Source organism: Muntiacus reevesi, chromosome 6, assembly GCF_963930625.1.
Source record: "Muntiacus reevesi chromosome 6, mMunRee1.1, whole genome shotgun sequence".
NCBI classification, from domain to species: domain Eukaryota; kingdom Metazoa; phylum Chordata; class Mammalia; order Artiodactyla; family Cervidae; genus Muntiacus; species Muntiacus reevesi.
In genome coordinates this window covers 51,816,851-51,833,586 of record NC_089254.1, presented here as the reverse complement: position 1 = coordinate 51,833,586, position 16,736 = coordinate 51,816,851, and the positions used below count along the sequence as shown (strand labels likewise).

Genomic DNA, 16,736 nt, shown 5'->3' with positions numbered 1-16,736 from the left:
AATGTATAAAAGTGATCTAGTGGGAAATAATTTTATATCACTTAAGAAATGAAAGACATTTAAAACATGCATTCCTTAAGTTTATATAATTAGGTATTTCTAAACAAAAGAACAAGCTAACATGTTAAAGTAGTAAAATATCATAAATTTAAAGCTGTTGATGGGCTACAGTCCATGAATAAGATGAGAGTCCCACTTGGTTTTGTAGACAAGTTCTAATAAATGTTATAGATGCTCAGATAAAAACTGAAAGAATGAAAGCAAATTGGTCCAGAATTACCGTAAGTGGTCAAGAGATTCTCCAGAAATTGAAGAATAACACGGGAAAAAAAAAGACTCTTATAATCACACCAACATAATTTTGAGGGTTTTTGAAAAATTAATTTCCTCAGAGGTTACAATTAGTCACAGACAAGTATATTCTGTTGTACTGAGAAAGAATACCCCTCCAGACTGCTCAATCAATAGCTAAGCTATCCCCCAGAATTGTTCAATTCGGTCTCACAAATGTCATTTTCAGTAGGAACCCATCCACACTTGCATACTGAAAGTTAATTGGACAACAAATGTAAATAATAAAACTTTAATTTTCAGCATTTCATTAAAACACTTCTTATGAGAAAATGAAATATAACTACTTACAAATACCATGCATTACCTACTTCAATAATACATTTATACTTTGGATGGAAACTTCAGGTTTAATACAGTAAAGCTCTTTAGAATATTAGGAAAATTATAGTAAAACTCTTAGGAAAACTATGAGATGACAGTTGAGGATAGTGATGTCAGAGATCATTAATATATTATTATACATGGGGCTTATTATTATTTTGCCATATAAAATATGTAATTATTTATGCTAATTTCCTAAAAATATGCTAATTCTTATATCATAAAGAGAAAAATACTATAATTAAAAATTGAAAGCATTATAATATAGTGATAACTACTATTTCCATATGAGCTTGTTATTTTCACAAAAAATTTTAAATGTACTTTATATTGTGCAAAAATCAGTAATTAGCTACACATCAGAAAGCTCCCATTGCTTATGGTTTTCAATGATAGATCCTTTTGCCTACAAGAATCAATGCAACTGGACTATTATATAATTTACAAAAATATGGGAAATCTTCATATTATTCCTATAACTTTTCTTTAAGTGTAAAATATATAAAGTAATTTTTTAAAGTACTCAACAGAATGTAGCAGATTCATTATTCTACCTTTAGGTAGGTTTTAAGGTTAACCATTTACATACACTGAATTATTTCTCTTTAATTGCTTTTGTTTTTGTGGTTTTGTATAAACAAAGACGAAGAATCTGCAGTCTCAGGACAGGGAGGACATGGTTTAGGTGTTTAGGTTTAGGTACACAGGAGGAATCTGGTAGAGTCAAAAGGCCCAGTCAAAGAAAGTCATTCAGGTAAAGAAAAGGAGACAGAACAACAGCCAGATCGGAATCCACAGTTGTCAGAATCAGTGAGTGCAGCAAGCAGCAGCGGTAGAACTAACATGAATAATCAGTATTGGCCATGGTCCTGGCAAAAAGAAAGAATGAATGACTCAGTTCTGATCAGTGGACATACAGTATCTGTTTTTGGTCTTTTGTTACTCAACCAGTTGAATTTTTCTATTTTCCCACTGGTCTGGATTGTGGCATGTGTGTCTGTGTTTTAAGTTGCTTCAGTCATGTCTGAGTTTTTGCAACCCTATGGTATGAAGGAAGCCAAAAGCTGACCAATGGATATTTATTTGGGATATTAAGATTACTTGACATTACAGAATAGTAACACTGTAGTGACTCAGTGGGCTTCCCTGATGACTCTGTGGGTAAAGAATCTGCCTGCATTGCAGGAGGCACAGGAGACAGCTTTGATCCCTGTGTCAGGAAGATCCCTTAGAGGAGGGCATGGCAACCCACTTCAGCGTTCTTGCCTAGAGAATCCCATGGACTGAGGGTCCAGGCAGACTACAGTCCAAAGGGTCCCAAAGAAAATGAGTCAGCTCTTTAGAAGACAAGAAAGAAGGGAAGACTGAATGATCCTTTAGTATCCTATAGTAGACTATATTAACTTATTTTTCAATTTGATCTTTCTTGGATATCCTGGTACCTGAAAGTAAATTTAGACTGGCTACAAGATGTTAATATGGGTGATATGTTCAATTCTAAATTAAATTTTGAGTCAATTTAGGCAACAAATATGCAAGTATTCAGAGATAAAGTTCCCTCTTATCTGTTGTTTTTATAATAGGTAAATATGGTTTTTGTATACTTTATTCTTTATTTTAAAAATAATGTTTATTTTTAATCAAATGCACAATCATTACTTATGTGGCAATGGGATAGAATATGAGTGCAGAATTAATAGAAGTTGGCAAAAGAGAAATCACTTCATCACTTCTTATGTTGGCAATTCTTATTTGCATGACTAGAATGATGTCTATGATTTTAAACAAAATATAGAATAAAAGAAGAGGGGTTAGAATTGAAGGAGAAATGTAACTTTGATTTTGGACATAGGGGAATTATTTTGCCACCTGGGTATCCAGATGGAGATGACCAGAAGGCCCCGGAGTTTTAAAGATTGTGAAACCAATAAAACCACTCATCATTAATGTTATAATAAGCATAATTCATTCCTTAATTATTCCTTCATTACTCAGAATGAACACTTTAGGATTTTGCCAGACTTTATGGTTATCAGGCTTAATCAATATTTTTCTTAGAGCTTTTCCACATGAAACCCTTTGTTAGTCACAGTGGGGAGTAATGCTTAAGCTAATATATCATCACTGACCTTAAGGACCTTGCAGTCCGATCGGGAAGATGGTACACACATAAACGTGTCTGAAACTTGTGAAAGTGCAGGGAGAGCCCACTGCTGTCAGGTAGTCTTGACAACACTGTGGCTAAACATATAGAAAGGGGTATATGACAGAAGTCCTCTTCCTTAAAATAAAAATGTTGATAAACAGTAAAGTTTCACTGAATGTTAATTTCTTTGCCTATAAATTGCCTCAGATGCAAACATGGCAACATCAACCCATTTATTTAAGGAGTTGTTTTATTATGCATCATGGGAGTAGCTACTCTATGGGAAAATATTGCCAGAAATGCCGGTAGTTTTAAGGAAGCTTGTCAAAGCCATGAAAGAGCAAAAGGAAGTTACCTGGCTTGAATAAGTCACCATAGGAGTAGTCCTGAACTACATGAGTTTTACGATACTTGTAAATAAATGCCTTGAATATCTGTATAACTGGCATGATCTCAAACTTAACTTGGTTTGCCAAAGTTAGCTTTGAATGAGGTATTATTACTAATACAAACAGCATAAAATACTGGAAAATTACTATCTTTGTGAAAAGTGAAAAGCTCATGTGTACATATATATGTACTTTCCACCATAAAAGCAATGCATCAAGGATGACTTGAACGCAGGTGGGCAAAATTGCTTAATCTTTCTCCCATGTTAGAAGTTCAGCACAGATATTGAAGACAAATATGAAGGAAGCTCAAGAATTTCATGCTGAAGTGATTATTTTATTTATTCATTTTATGTATATATTGACTTGTTTAGAATTTTTGAAACCCAGGTGGTGCTAGTGGTAAAGAATCCTCCTGCCAATGCAGGAGACATAAGAGATGCAGGTTCGATCCTTGGGTTGGGAAGATTCCGTGGAGGAAGGCATGACAACCTACTCCAGTATTCTTGCCTGGAGAATTCTATGGACAGAGGAACCTGAGGGGTTACAGTCCATAGGATCACAAAGAGTCTGACATGACTGAAACGACTTAGCACACACATGTTTAATTTAATAAATACATTATCAACTAGATTGACTATATCAATACTCTGTACATATTAATTCCTTCAAACAATACCTTTTAGTTAAAATTGTAACACACTCTTGGAGAGAGTAGCGTGGAAACATATATACTACCATATGTAAAATATATAACCAGTGGGAATTTGCTATATTACTCAGGGAACTCAAACTGGAGCTCTGTGACAACTAGAGGGGTGGGATGTGGTGGGAGGTGAGAGCGAGGTTCAAGACAGTGGGGACATATGTAAACCTATAGCTGACTCATGGTGATGTATGGCAGAAACCAACACAACATTGCAGAGCAGTTACCCTTCAATTAAAAATCATATATGGGGAAAAACTGTACACACATGCAGACACAGAATCAACAACTTTAACATATATTCAAATGACTTCTGTTTGTAGACACAGTACCAGCCTTTCTACAAAATGATACTTAAATTGAATCATTTACATTTTATCACTGATACTTAAGATAGCTTAAATTTCAGTTGATCAGTATTACATTTGATTTTTATAAATCTATTCGAACTTTCTTTTCAATGTACTCATAAAATTATATTATTGGATGAAATTGTATTAAAAATTGGATTTCTAGAAAATAGTAACGATTATTCAAAATTGTTCACTATTTGTCTAAGAGAGCTTCAACAAATCTAATACAGCTAACTTTATATGCAGGATTGAGGAATAAATGGAGTGATCTTCTAAAGTACTTTTAATTTTGTAATTTAGTAAAATAAAGTCTATTTCCTTCTCTGAATTCAACAAGAGTTCAATAATCAGGACTCAAAGGTAAAGAGGGTAGGATTGAGAGTGCTTTTTAGCTATCCTACTAATCCATTCAGCTTCCCCTGATAGCCGTGGTTCTGGCAGTTCATAGTCCTTATAATAGTCCAATCATTCACTGCTTGGTGATGATCTTTTTCTTCTCTGACTTTTGCATTGAAACACTACAAACTAGCTTATTAGTTTAATAATTAGGAACTCGAGGGGAGATCTAAATTTATTGAGCTTATTTGACATAGCAAATAGAAGTCAGTCACATAAACAGTGTAATTCTAACTTTAAGTATAAGGATAGGAATTCCAACATTTAGTTGAATTGAGAATTTCAATTTCAATTGAGAATCAGCATTAAAAATGACAAGATTAAAGACATAGAACAACAGGAATGACTACATGAAAGATATAGGATTTCCTGATAGAATACTTTACTAAAGAATACAATCTCTCGGGAGATGTTTAAGAAGAGAATATTATAAGCATTATGCTTGGGTAGTTTTCAGAATAATTTTACCTGAAAGCAAAGGATAGAATTAGATGGCCTCTCCTACAATACAATTCAAGGAAGACTGTTCAGATCAAGTGTTGTATTAGCATTGGGAAAAATGATTATAATTTCATTTATACTAAAACACAATAGTCTTATATACATACTCAAGATTATATCTGAGGATCATATTTTTTTTTTTCTGCTTGTGCCTGAATGTAATTTTAAAATCTGGTGAGAATTTTCTATTGGTAAAATACTCAAGATATTTAAGTAGTAACAATATATTATTTTAAGATTAATCACCTGGAGGAGATCTTATTAAAAAGCAAAAATACTGTTTTATTTCCTATATGGCTTATGAATCTGAAAGTTACCCAAGCAGTTCTATGTAATTTGTAATTGTGTGAAGATGTCTGTCATAATTTTTAAAAGTGAAAATCAGTTTGGAGTTTTTCTTATAACTTCATCATTAGTAGGTTAGCTTTGTATCATGCTTTAATTCTGTAAAATAAGCAGAGTATCATCAGTGTTAAATGGGTTATAAAATCTGTTTCACATAATTAGTAAAAGCATCTAGAGTTTGGCATGCTTTGTAGATTTAAAGCTTGGGGATATTTTGATCTTTTTTACTTCGCAAATTTCAAAAGGGGTGAATGAAATCCAAATCCACAGCTGCACACAGGACAAATCATTGTCTTACGATGTTTGAATTGCATTTCTAGTTGTAACTTGAATAGCACTGCTATGCAACACAGACAGACAGTTTTCAGAGTAACTATAAGGGGAGGGAACAGTGAAATTTCTTAAGACAGGTTTTTTTAATGAACAGTTGGTCTCTGTTACTAAACAGTGCTGTGTAACAGTCCAATGTGCCAATTTATTTCTATTTGTCATAAAATCTTTAAACAGCAGGATGGTCTGATTAAGGTTTCAGAACCAGTTATTATTTATATGAGAGTGAAAGTGTTAGTTGCTCAGTCGTGTCCGACTCTTTGCGACCCCATGAACCATAGCCCTCCAGATCCCTCCATTCATGGAATTCTCCAGGGAAGAATACTGGAGTGGGTTGCCATGTCCTTCTCCACAGGATTTTCCCAACCCAGGGATTGAAACTGAGTCTCCCAATTGCAGGCAGGCTCTTAAGTGTCTGAGCCACCAGGGAAGTCCAAAACGTTTCCAGTGCCTTCCCACTGGGGAATCGAACCCTGGTCTCCAGCATGACCGGGGGGTAGGGGGGGTGTGGGGGGGGGGGATACTCACCACTATACTAACAGGAAATTCCAGTATTATTTATATGATAGATAATAATACTACCGTGCCAGTTACCCAAGAAAAGTTATAAAAGCAGCAGAATAAAAACCTGAAAAGATTTGAGAGTTATGTCCTGAGGAGCCTTTTCTTTTTATACAGTGGTGGGGTACAGAAAATGCTTTAAAAGCAGAGGAATGATTAAAATTCAAAGGTGTATAATATATCTTCTTAGAGGAAAAAATTATATCAAATTAAATTTCACTCTCTATTCATGTATATACACAGAGATGATAAGATGAAACTGTGTATAGCCGACTCAGTTTTCAGTCCAAAAGAACCATCTTAAGAAGAAATACCTTAAGGAAAAAACATGTTGTAGTTCATTAAAAAAATACCTAGTTTCTGGTTGATGTTCCAAAATTTTTTTGTAGCCCAGAAGTTTCTGGAATTTGGGAATCATTTTCCCCCCATAGTAGCAATGCTATAAAATATTAGTTTCCCTAGTTAGTGCCCCAAAACTTATTGAAAAATCCATAATTCTAAAACTGTGTGTGTGTTAGTTACTCTGTCATGCCTGACTCTTTGTGACCCCATGAACTGTAGCCCACCAGGCTCCTCTGTCAATGAGGTTCTCCTGGCAAGATTACTGGAGTAGGTAGCCATTTCCTTCTCCAGGGGAACTTTCCCACCCAGGGATTGAACCTGAGTCTCCTGCAACTGCAGAATTCTTTACCAACTGAGCTACAAAACTATGGATTTGTACTAACCTGGGTCTAGGTAGCAGGAATGGTATTGAGGGGGAAAAAACATTTCTCCATTAATTTTGGTCATAGGGCTAGCCATATACAAGATTTTAAAATATGGAATTTATCACCAATATCATTTTGAGTATCTACAAAGTGTCAGCAACTGGGATAGATGTTTATATGTGTTAGCTAATGAGTTTTTCATAGCAACTCTGCCAAGTAGAAATTATATCCCTATTTTATATCTGAATAAAATGGATACAAAGTATAATTTATCCAAGTTCATACAGCTACTAATTAGTAAGAATGAAAGCCCAAATATGCCCTACTTTGCTGCTTAGACTGTTTCCAGTATGCCTTATTGTTTTTGGAATCCTTCTTCCCTCCCAAATATACACACATACTCCAGACCCCCTGGGTCCGCCTGCTTCTGTGGAGCTCTTACCACAACTCTGTACTCAAATCTGCCTGTACCCCATAGTGCTCTCTGCTCTAAAATTATCCATTTCCATTGTCTTAATCCAAACTCAAAGCCCATTTGTGCAGTTGACTTTAATTTGCTATAAGGTAGGTATAGTCCCTTCCGTCCTGGAGGTGTCTGCATTTAAGAAGAGGAGTTTTGTGTGTCTGTATTATGTAAATGTTCATACACATATAAACACACATACACCTATATCTGTATGATCTTTAAAGTCTGACAACGTAGTGGGCAATCAGGCCCACTTCAGGTGTCTGCCCTTGGGGTAACTGCCCTTACACTATTCCTGTTGGCCTGTTGAGGTGAAACCTTGGAACAAAGACAGGAGTCACAGTCAGCAGAACTGGAAGAAGGTAAAAAAATCTGTGTCCCACTTCACAATCATCTTTTGCCTGGAGCTTTATTGGCCCTGTGTTCTTGGCCCCCGCTCCATTTTTACAGGCTGCAGATGGGCTTCAGGTGGGAAGTTAGGCGCCTAGAGATCTCAGAGGATCCATTTGAGGCCTGGCATCTATAGTGATTCCCTTCAGCTAGGGCTTGAGAGAAACTCTTGAGTGATGAGACCCTCTTCTCTCAGAAAATGTACAAAACTACTCTAGGGAAAGTCAAGGCTTATAGGAGTATGGATTTCCCAAAAGACCAGGAAGCCACAAAGCCCTGGTAGATCTCCAAGGAAACTCTAAGCTAGTTGGCTCCTTGTTGTCAACCAGCTGGCAGTTTCCAAACAGTCCTCTTGACGGGTCCTATGCAGCTGTGTTTAATGTTTCCATGTGGCCTTGCCAGAGGTCCCTCCCTTAAACAGACCAGGCTTCCACAATTAGTCAGGACTCAAAACAGGTTAGTTATGGGATATATTAAGTCCTAAAGGCATCATGGGGCTATTTACACTTCTTTGGACTATTTCCAGGACTCCAGATTATACTGTAAGTGTAAATTAAGGAAGTCTCACAATGCTATAGCTCTGACTGGAGCATGCAATGTGAGCATATATTAGGCACCATTTTCCAATGTTTTTCTTGGCTTCATTTTAACAATTTACCACCCTGAAAGATAAACTTTCTGTAATCTTCAAGTCATACTTTAGAAAACCTCTCTCTCATTCCCATTCTTGAATGTGCCTGTTTCTATTATTCCTCAGGTACAGAAACTGAAGAGTGATCTTTTTTTTTTTTCCTTTGGCATTGAAATCTTTCAGGAATTTATTTGCATTCACCTGGCCAAGTTATAAATACCATCCAACACCTATATCATGCCATTTCATTACTTAAAATAATAAATTGGTTTCACTTAATAAAATACAAGACCATATGAAGTCAGTCCGTGTACCCAACAGTTGGGAACATTTAGCAGCTGTTGGTAGGAAAAGGATATGCTGAAAAGGTCAGTCCCCTGGCCAGTACTCAAGATCAGTTATTGATCACAGATTTGAGAAAACTCAAAATGCAATGTAAGTGGTTCTTATTTTTCATCTGTGGCTTCCCTTGTTTTACCAGAAGAATCTGAGTTTGAAAAAAAAAAAAGAATCTGAGCTTGGCTTTCATGTTCTCTCCCCTCACCCCCTCTGCTCTCAGCCCGTGTGAGGACTGTTTCCTTGGGGCCTCTGGTCTTCACTGAGTCATGCTTCCAACCTTGTACCTAACAACACAGTACCTGACACACAGGCCCTTAATAAACACTTATGGAATGAATTTTGAAACCCTAACAAGAAGACTATGATGTCAGAAGAAATAACACACGTCCAAGAACCAAGAAATGAGCTGAACACATTTTGATAATAATGATGGCAATTATATTTGAGTTTTGATGGCTATATATGTGCCCAACACTTTACTAGAAGCTTTAAAAATATAATCTCATTTTATGTTAACTTAATCATCGCAAGACTGGACAAGTGCCATTGCCCCATTTTACATATAAATAAATAGCGGCTTTGAGAAGTAAAATAATATGTCCGTAGCCACATAGTTATTAAGTGAATATTAACTGGGATAAATATGTGTGTCTGTTCTATCCCACAATCAAGCCTTTTTTAACCCTTTTGATCTAGTCCTCAATTTTTTAATTTATTAAACATGAAAATTTTAATAATCATTAAGATCTTTTCCAACTTTAAGATGTTCCGGAAATCAGGTAACACACATCTCAAGAAAACTGACAATTCAGTGGGTTTCCCTTGTTGATTAAAATCCTGAAAAAAACAAAGAAAATTGCTCTCCAAAACGGAAATTTCAGAAACTCTGAAAAGAAAGAAAAGAGAAACTTTTGGACAGTTTGGGCCCCTCTAGGGTTTTTCAGATCCACCTAAAGCTTGAGTTAGCCTTGGCTTTTTACAGGAGTTATTATTTTCTGATAACTTACTATGTGCCATACACTAGGCCAAAACTTTATATGTATTATTTTATGGAAATCTCTAACAATCTCTATGAGATTGTACCACTGTTATTCACAATTAACAGAAGGAGTATGAGTTTAACTTGCAGAAGGTCACACAGCTAGCATGTGGTGCAGCTTAGACTCAAACCCAGATATATTTATCTCTGAAACCCAAATTCTAACTTTGAAGGTATATTGCTTCTGTGTGTTATTTTTAGTTTATTTATCTAATATATCTAATATTACTTCTGTCAATGTTATTTCTTTTGGTCACTTATTTTGAAATAATCTCCATGGGACGTAGATCAGCATTCTGCTTAGTTTGTTTGCTAACACATACTCCAGTACTACATCTGTGGTGACACTTATCAAGTATCTCATGATGCATGCCTTTCAGTGCAATTAAATACCTCTGGGTCACTCTCGGTCACATGCTTATGAGTTACAAATTCTCTCCACCCCCCAACTAGCTATTTCTTTGTATCCAAAGGGGATAAATTAATAAGAATAAAGAAAAACCAAAAACAAAAAATCAGACAACCACATCAATGTGGAGGTTTGCAAACTCTGACCTGAAAAAATCTTCCATAGAGAAAACATCATGCCTAGGGTGACTGACATAACAGAAATCCTATCTCACTAAGTGTATTCCCATAGTTCATTCTGTACCTGTTAGAAGGGATTCTTGACGCTTTTAGAAGATACAATCTCTGAGACCCTGATAGCAAATTAACTTTGGAATCAAGAGGAATTCACGTTAGTTGCTACTCTCTACGTTAAGACAGACTTATTTTCAGTCTAACTCTGACTTGTATTACATACTATTATTAATCTACCTATATATATGAAGTAAAAATTCACATATATTTCTCTTCTGCATTTATCTTCTCAAAGAAGTGACCTCTAAATTAAATTACAAAATTCTGTAACTTTTGAAGGGAGGAAGATATTTTAGAAGCTGTAACTTTTTCGATCAAATCAGTGTTAGTGAATTTTTGCTTTAGCCGAGTACACATTTTGTAAAGGAACACTAATAAGATGTGCTATTTTTCCCTAACCAAATTCTTCACAATGAAATCCAACTGCAATATTCATTTAGAAATTTGATAATGCTCTCTTGTGTGAGTTTTAGGAATATTTGAAACCCCATTGCATATAAATTATATCATGGAAAAGCTGTATAAATATTCTATTATGGCACATGCTGTTCTAAGGATCTGTCAGGATTTCCTTTATACACTCCATTTTGAGTGGTATATAAATCAGATGTAAAAATTCATGTTGGACTGAAACTTAGCACAAAAGGCCTTCTCCAGAGGCAAATGCATTTTTTTTTCAAAATGTGGTTTGAATTATGTTGGTCATTTTTAAGTTATAGAAGTGCAGAAAATGTATTTGTGGTTTTGAAGGAGAGAGATTTTTTCCATTTTTATAACTCATTAGGAAACTTTACAGGCCTTTAGACCATTTTGTGGTTTAGTTCTTCTCAAGTTTTTCCCCAAAGCAATATTAAAACTTGAATGGTGTCCGCTATGAACCTAACAATTACTGTTCTGAATATAAATGTGGGTATGGATATATATCCAGTTATACTTATCTTAGACTAGGAGAAGTTTCAATAATATCAAGACTAGCGTAGATTAGGTCTAGCAGTTATCTATGTTTGTTCTTATTTTCAAGTCAAGTTTGGTCTATCAAAGGAATCCTCTATCTTTACCATAGTTCAGCTTGTAATGCTTATAATTTTAAACTGTGTTTCTAACTTGCAGAAAAATCCAGAGTTAAATACTCCTTCTTTTATGAGATCTTTGACAATACGGCTTTGCCTTTTTTAAATTTTGCTTTCCTCTAATATATAGACCAAGTTGCAGCCTGTAATTTATCCACTGATGATGATCTTATTTGTAAAGTATTTAATATGTGTATGTTTATGACAAATTAGTTTATTAAATCGTGTTGAACATATTTTGTCTACATAGCTAACATGTTGCTGAGTAATCTAATAAATGTAAATTATTTTAGCACACAGATTATGATTTTATTATTTCTCAATAGCATCAGTTAAAACCTAAGAAAGTTTATTTGGACTAAGAAAGATAGCATAACTCACAAAGTCGGGTAAACCAATCTTTAAATTACTTTAAAGGATAATGAAAACAGAAATATTTTATATGATTGAATTGCTTCACTTACATTATATTTAGTTCATTAATGCATTAGAATAGCACATTTAGTGGATCAAGGCATTAAAGCATGAGCAATTAAAAATTTTCCAATGTAATTCTTTTTATTTTTATTTAAGTCCACTTAGAATCTAGATGTCTTGATTCCTAACACAGTTCCCTTTTCATCATATTACACTATTTCTGGTGCAGTTACTAGAATCTTTGGGTCTAATGACAGTTAGGATGGACCATGCAGAAAATAATCAAGCTTTTGCCTGTGGCTGATACAGCAATGTGATTTTCCTTTGGGACACTCTGAGGAGCAGAAGACATCCATCTCCTCCTAGATGTTTTATCTACTCAACTACTGTCATGGAAATGAGCCAACTCTACAACAGACAGAACTGAATACCCATTTATTTTTATTTTATTTTTTTACATTAACAAGAGAGCAAGGTTACTAATGAAGGGTCATATCCCAAATCTCTAATCTATAAAGCTAATATCCTTATTTCTACTTGGGTCATTTTTTATTCTGCTCCATTTACTTTTACTAAATTATACTACTTTGTGTTCTATAATGTTACATTTGGTTATAATTATAATTTTTATAGATAATTCATATACCACTCATATACTACTTTATCTTAGCTTATCACTAAAATCATCATAGCTCTTAAAATGTAACTAAGTATGTATCACTCCAGAAATCCCTATACAACTAAATGTCATTGAAAAGTTTGAGGGGAAGTCTATGAATTTCTGAGCACTAGGTACATATTGAAACACAGTTTTATGCTCGTCAGAAATGTTTTTAAGTACAGCAAAAGTATTGAAACACTAAACATAAATATACTTTAAATGGCAAAATAAGCAGTTTTACATGTTAAGAATCTAGATTCCATGGTTTAAATTTTAGCAATTTATAGCTCATTAGGTAGGAAATATACATATTTCACTCCCCCTGTTATCAGTTACCTTATACCCATATTTTCCTTACATCTGGAGGAGAGATGACACAGTGCTATTATTCAAATATCACTGACCTTGTTAAAGCCTAGCACCATTGCTTTATACATAACAAGACTATATTTTTAAAAAGCATGACTATTTCTTAGTAGTGAAATAGAGAATGACTTTTAAAAACTTTAAAAATTATGAAAAGTAATGATGTAAGATATATCCTCACCTTGATTTTACCTTTAAGCAGCCTTTTATTTGTCTATTAGGAACATCTTCCTGTAGTTTTTCAGGCTCCGGCTCTTGTTCTTTCTTTTGACAAACCAATACATAATTTGTGCCATTATTATTTGACCAAAATGTACCAACAGAAGTTTCATAACGTATACAAAATTCAACTTTACTGCCATCTTTTTGATAAGGAGGAACCAATGTTATCTTAAAGGAGAACTGATCAGTTTCACCATCACATGAATTTGGAATATATTCTGCTAATATATCATAATATGTCTGCCAGTCATCTAAGGACATTCTCACATATACTAACTTCTCAAAAGAAATATTCAAAACTCGAATAATGCCCTTCATACTTGTAGATCCAGGAGGATACTCGGTTGATTCCAGTATCGCTTTCTGTACTTGAAGTTGTTGCATAAGATCTTCTTTTGAAGAAGGCAAGACAAATTGTGGAGATAAAACATATTCTTCTGTGTGGAAAACGTCCTTCCTTAAGTCAAAATCAATTGAACCACTCGGTAATTCCCAGGAATCAAACTCTTTAACAGACACAAGATTGAATCCGAAGGTGTCAGCAAATGAAACTCTTCTTGCACCTGATGGTGGAGAGTCCAGGTAAATGTCTTCAGATGAATCAGAACCTCGTCTGCTAGGTTGTGGGGAGAAGCCAGGTCTGAAGGTAGCTTTAACTTCTTCATCTTCAGAAAGAGAATCAGATAAACTAGGAACTTCTAAAAAGTTATCTTTGCTAATCTGACTAGGTTCTTCAGAAGGCTCCATTGGGCTCTCTGATATCAAATAAGGGAGAACTGTACAACTAGTAGAGGCTGATATTTGAGACACTGAGGCTTAAAATAAGTATAAGGTTACAGTTGACATTGCAAAAAGGAGTCAGCTCTATAAATAGGTCCGATGGCGTGTAAACTATGCTTGCTTGCCTCCAAAGGCCTTTAATATGATAGCATCCACATTAACTCTCAGCAGCATGTTTCAGATTTAACTCTTAATTTTTAAAATTGCGTGTTTATGAGTTCTAAAGAGACATCTTAAATCATTTTCTGCTGTGTTTGAAAATCTGAAACTTTAGAATAAAAATGTTACTTTAACCTGTTGATATTAAAAATTAAAAATTGAACCATTTATTTTAAAAGAGAATAAAAATAGTATCACAATACTAAATATGTAGTTTGAGTTCGATCCATCCATTGAAGAAGGCAAAGGAAGGCAGGAGAGAATAAGAACATTTATAGAACTGGAAAGATCCAGTGTTTAATAATAATGATAGCCATCATTGATTGTGGACTTATATATAATGTGAATTCTAAATGGTTAAATAAGATGCTGGGAGTTCTGAGGAAAGAAACAAGATTTAGATGGAGAAGGTATCATTTGAAAGAAATCATGAAGGGTAGGTAGGACATAGACATGTAGGGTTAGAATGAGGTAGATTTTCCAGATGGAAGAAATAGTGTAAGTCAAGGTGTAAGACAAATAATTAGTCAAATCTGTTATTTTAAACATTAGCAAGTTTCTTTTAATTAAGTCATGGAGAAATATAAACAAGTAATAAGTTAATGATTTGAGATATAAGTAGGCAATGATAAACCTGGTCCAGGAATAAAATATTTATGTAGAATAAAATGTTTGGCAAAATACCATTTATGCTCACAAAGCAGAAGTTAATACCATGACATATTGGGATTCTATGTGAATATTAGAGCGTGAGCAGCCTGTTTAGGCTCTCATATTTTTGTATTAATGTAAAATCTATTTTGTAGATAAACCTCTAAAAATGTAAACATACATATGCTTTGACCTAGAAAATGCTCCAGCTACAAATTTGCTCTATCAGTAAGGGATAAGACTGCAAAGATGAATGTAAATGTATGTTCATAATAGGACTGATTATTTTAGAGGCTATATAAATATCCACCAACAGGGAACTTGATAAATAATGTTACACCCATTCAATAGAATATTTTACAGTCGTTAAAAAGGATAGAGTACCAATTTATGTGTTGATGTGGAAAAACAACCAAAATAACTTCTAAGTGAAGAAAAGAAAGTGTGCACAAATACGTACATAGAAAATTCCTGGAAAGACACAAAAGAAACTACTAGTAGCAGTTATCTCTAACCACAGAGGTTGAAGGTTTTAAGTGAAAAGGACTCATTCATTTCACTATATGGTGTCTGTACTATTTGAAATATTAGCCATGACCAAGGTTTTCTTTCAATGTATTTTCAACTCAAATAATTTGTGAGAGGTGATTATTTTTTAAGAGAACTCAATAGCATACTTTCTTAAATTTAAACTTTATAAATAATTATGACTTGCTGAATAACTTGAATTGTGTACAGTAGTAAATTAAGGAATTATTTTGCAAGATTAAAAATAAGTGTTGTTTAGGATAAGGAAATGAAAACTACTTTAGGCTTTATCACATAGCTAGAATGGGTGATGACCACATCGATTGTTCAAGAATGGAGAATTGTAGAAATGATATAATAATGTACTGAAGTAGTTTAACTATTCAGGGATGATAAGCAGAGACATGGAGATAAAACCCCTGGGTTTGTACTCTGACTGTGATACTTACTAGCTGGGTAACCTTCAGAACATTGCTTAAAATTTCTTACCCTAAGTTTCTCTGATTGCTAAAATGTAGTGTTAACAATTAAATGAGATGCTTACTAAATAAATATTTATTTAATATATTGCTAAATAAATAGCTATATATGTTTGTGAAAGGTTGATTTCTGAGATACACTAATAGTTAGATCAGCTAGTTAGGTGGATAGGATAGATAGAAATAGATAGATTGCAAAGAATCTACATATGTAATAACTAATGGTTTGTAATTTGTTTTATTTTTGTCTTTTTCAAAGGCTATATTATAGAACACTTAGCTTTGGAATATAAAATAGGTATACATTAGGAAATGGTCCTGTTTTTTGAGTTAAAATCTCCTTTTCTTAACTCCTCTTTCCACAGAGCACTACACCCTAGATTTGTAGTAATTGCTGCCTATCTTTTGGAGTTTATAACCTTCGCATAATTATAGATGGTTGACATGTTCCCCTTAGTCACTGCTTAGATAAAGCAGAGTGATTTCCTCTTTTTAATCTCTTCTTATAGGTCAATCCTTCAGCGCTTTTTATCATTTTGTTACTCTTCTATGAATCCTTCCAGCTTGCCTATATTACTCTGGTAATGAGCTGCCCCTAGTTGAATGTAGTAGCACAGATCAAGTGTCTCTGGGGCATAGAGAAAGCTCTATCAGTTTCAGAACTTATGCTTTGGTGTTTGTATCAGTTAAAATTCACATCTCCTTATTTTTTTCCATATCAGGCCAACATCTCATTTTCTTATATTCACTGCTACCTCAATTTTAATAATATGAATTTTATATTTTT

General features: G+C 34.2%; 1 protein-coding gene across 2 annotated transcripts in view; it reads right to left on the bottom strand.

Moving 5' to 3' along the window:
• PPP1R3A (protein phosphatase 1 regulatory subunit 3A) overlaps positions 1-14,102 on the bottom strand; it is a 38,733-nt gene extending 24,631 nt beyond the window's left edge. The window contains exons 1-2 of one of the 2 annotated variants that reach the window (XM_065939454.1): positions 13,673-13,915; positions 13,312-13,394 (exon numbers count right to left, since the gene is read on the bottom strand). In XM_065939454.1, coding sequence (XP_065795526.1) covers positions 13,312-13,394; positions 13,673-13,783 — 194 coding nt within the window. In that variant the 5' untranslated portion in view covers positions 13,784-13,915. Of the gene's footprint in view, positions 1-13,311 lie in introns of both variants that reach the window. The other variant, XM_065939453.1, reaches the window with a different exon arrangement.
• Positions 14,103-16,736: the final 2,634 nt, after the last annotated feature.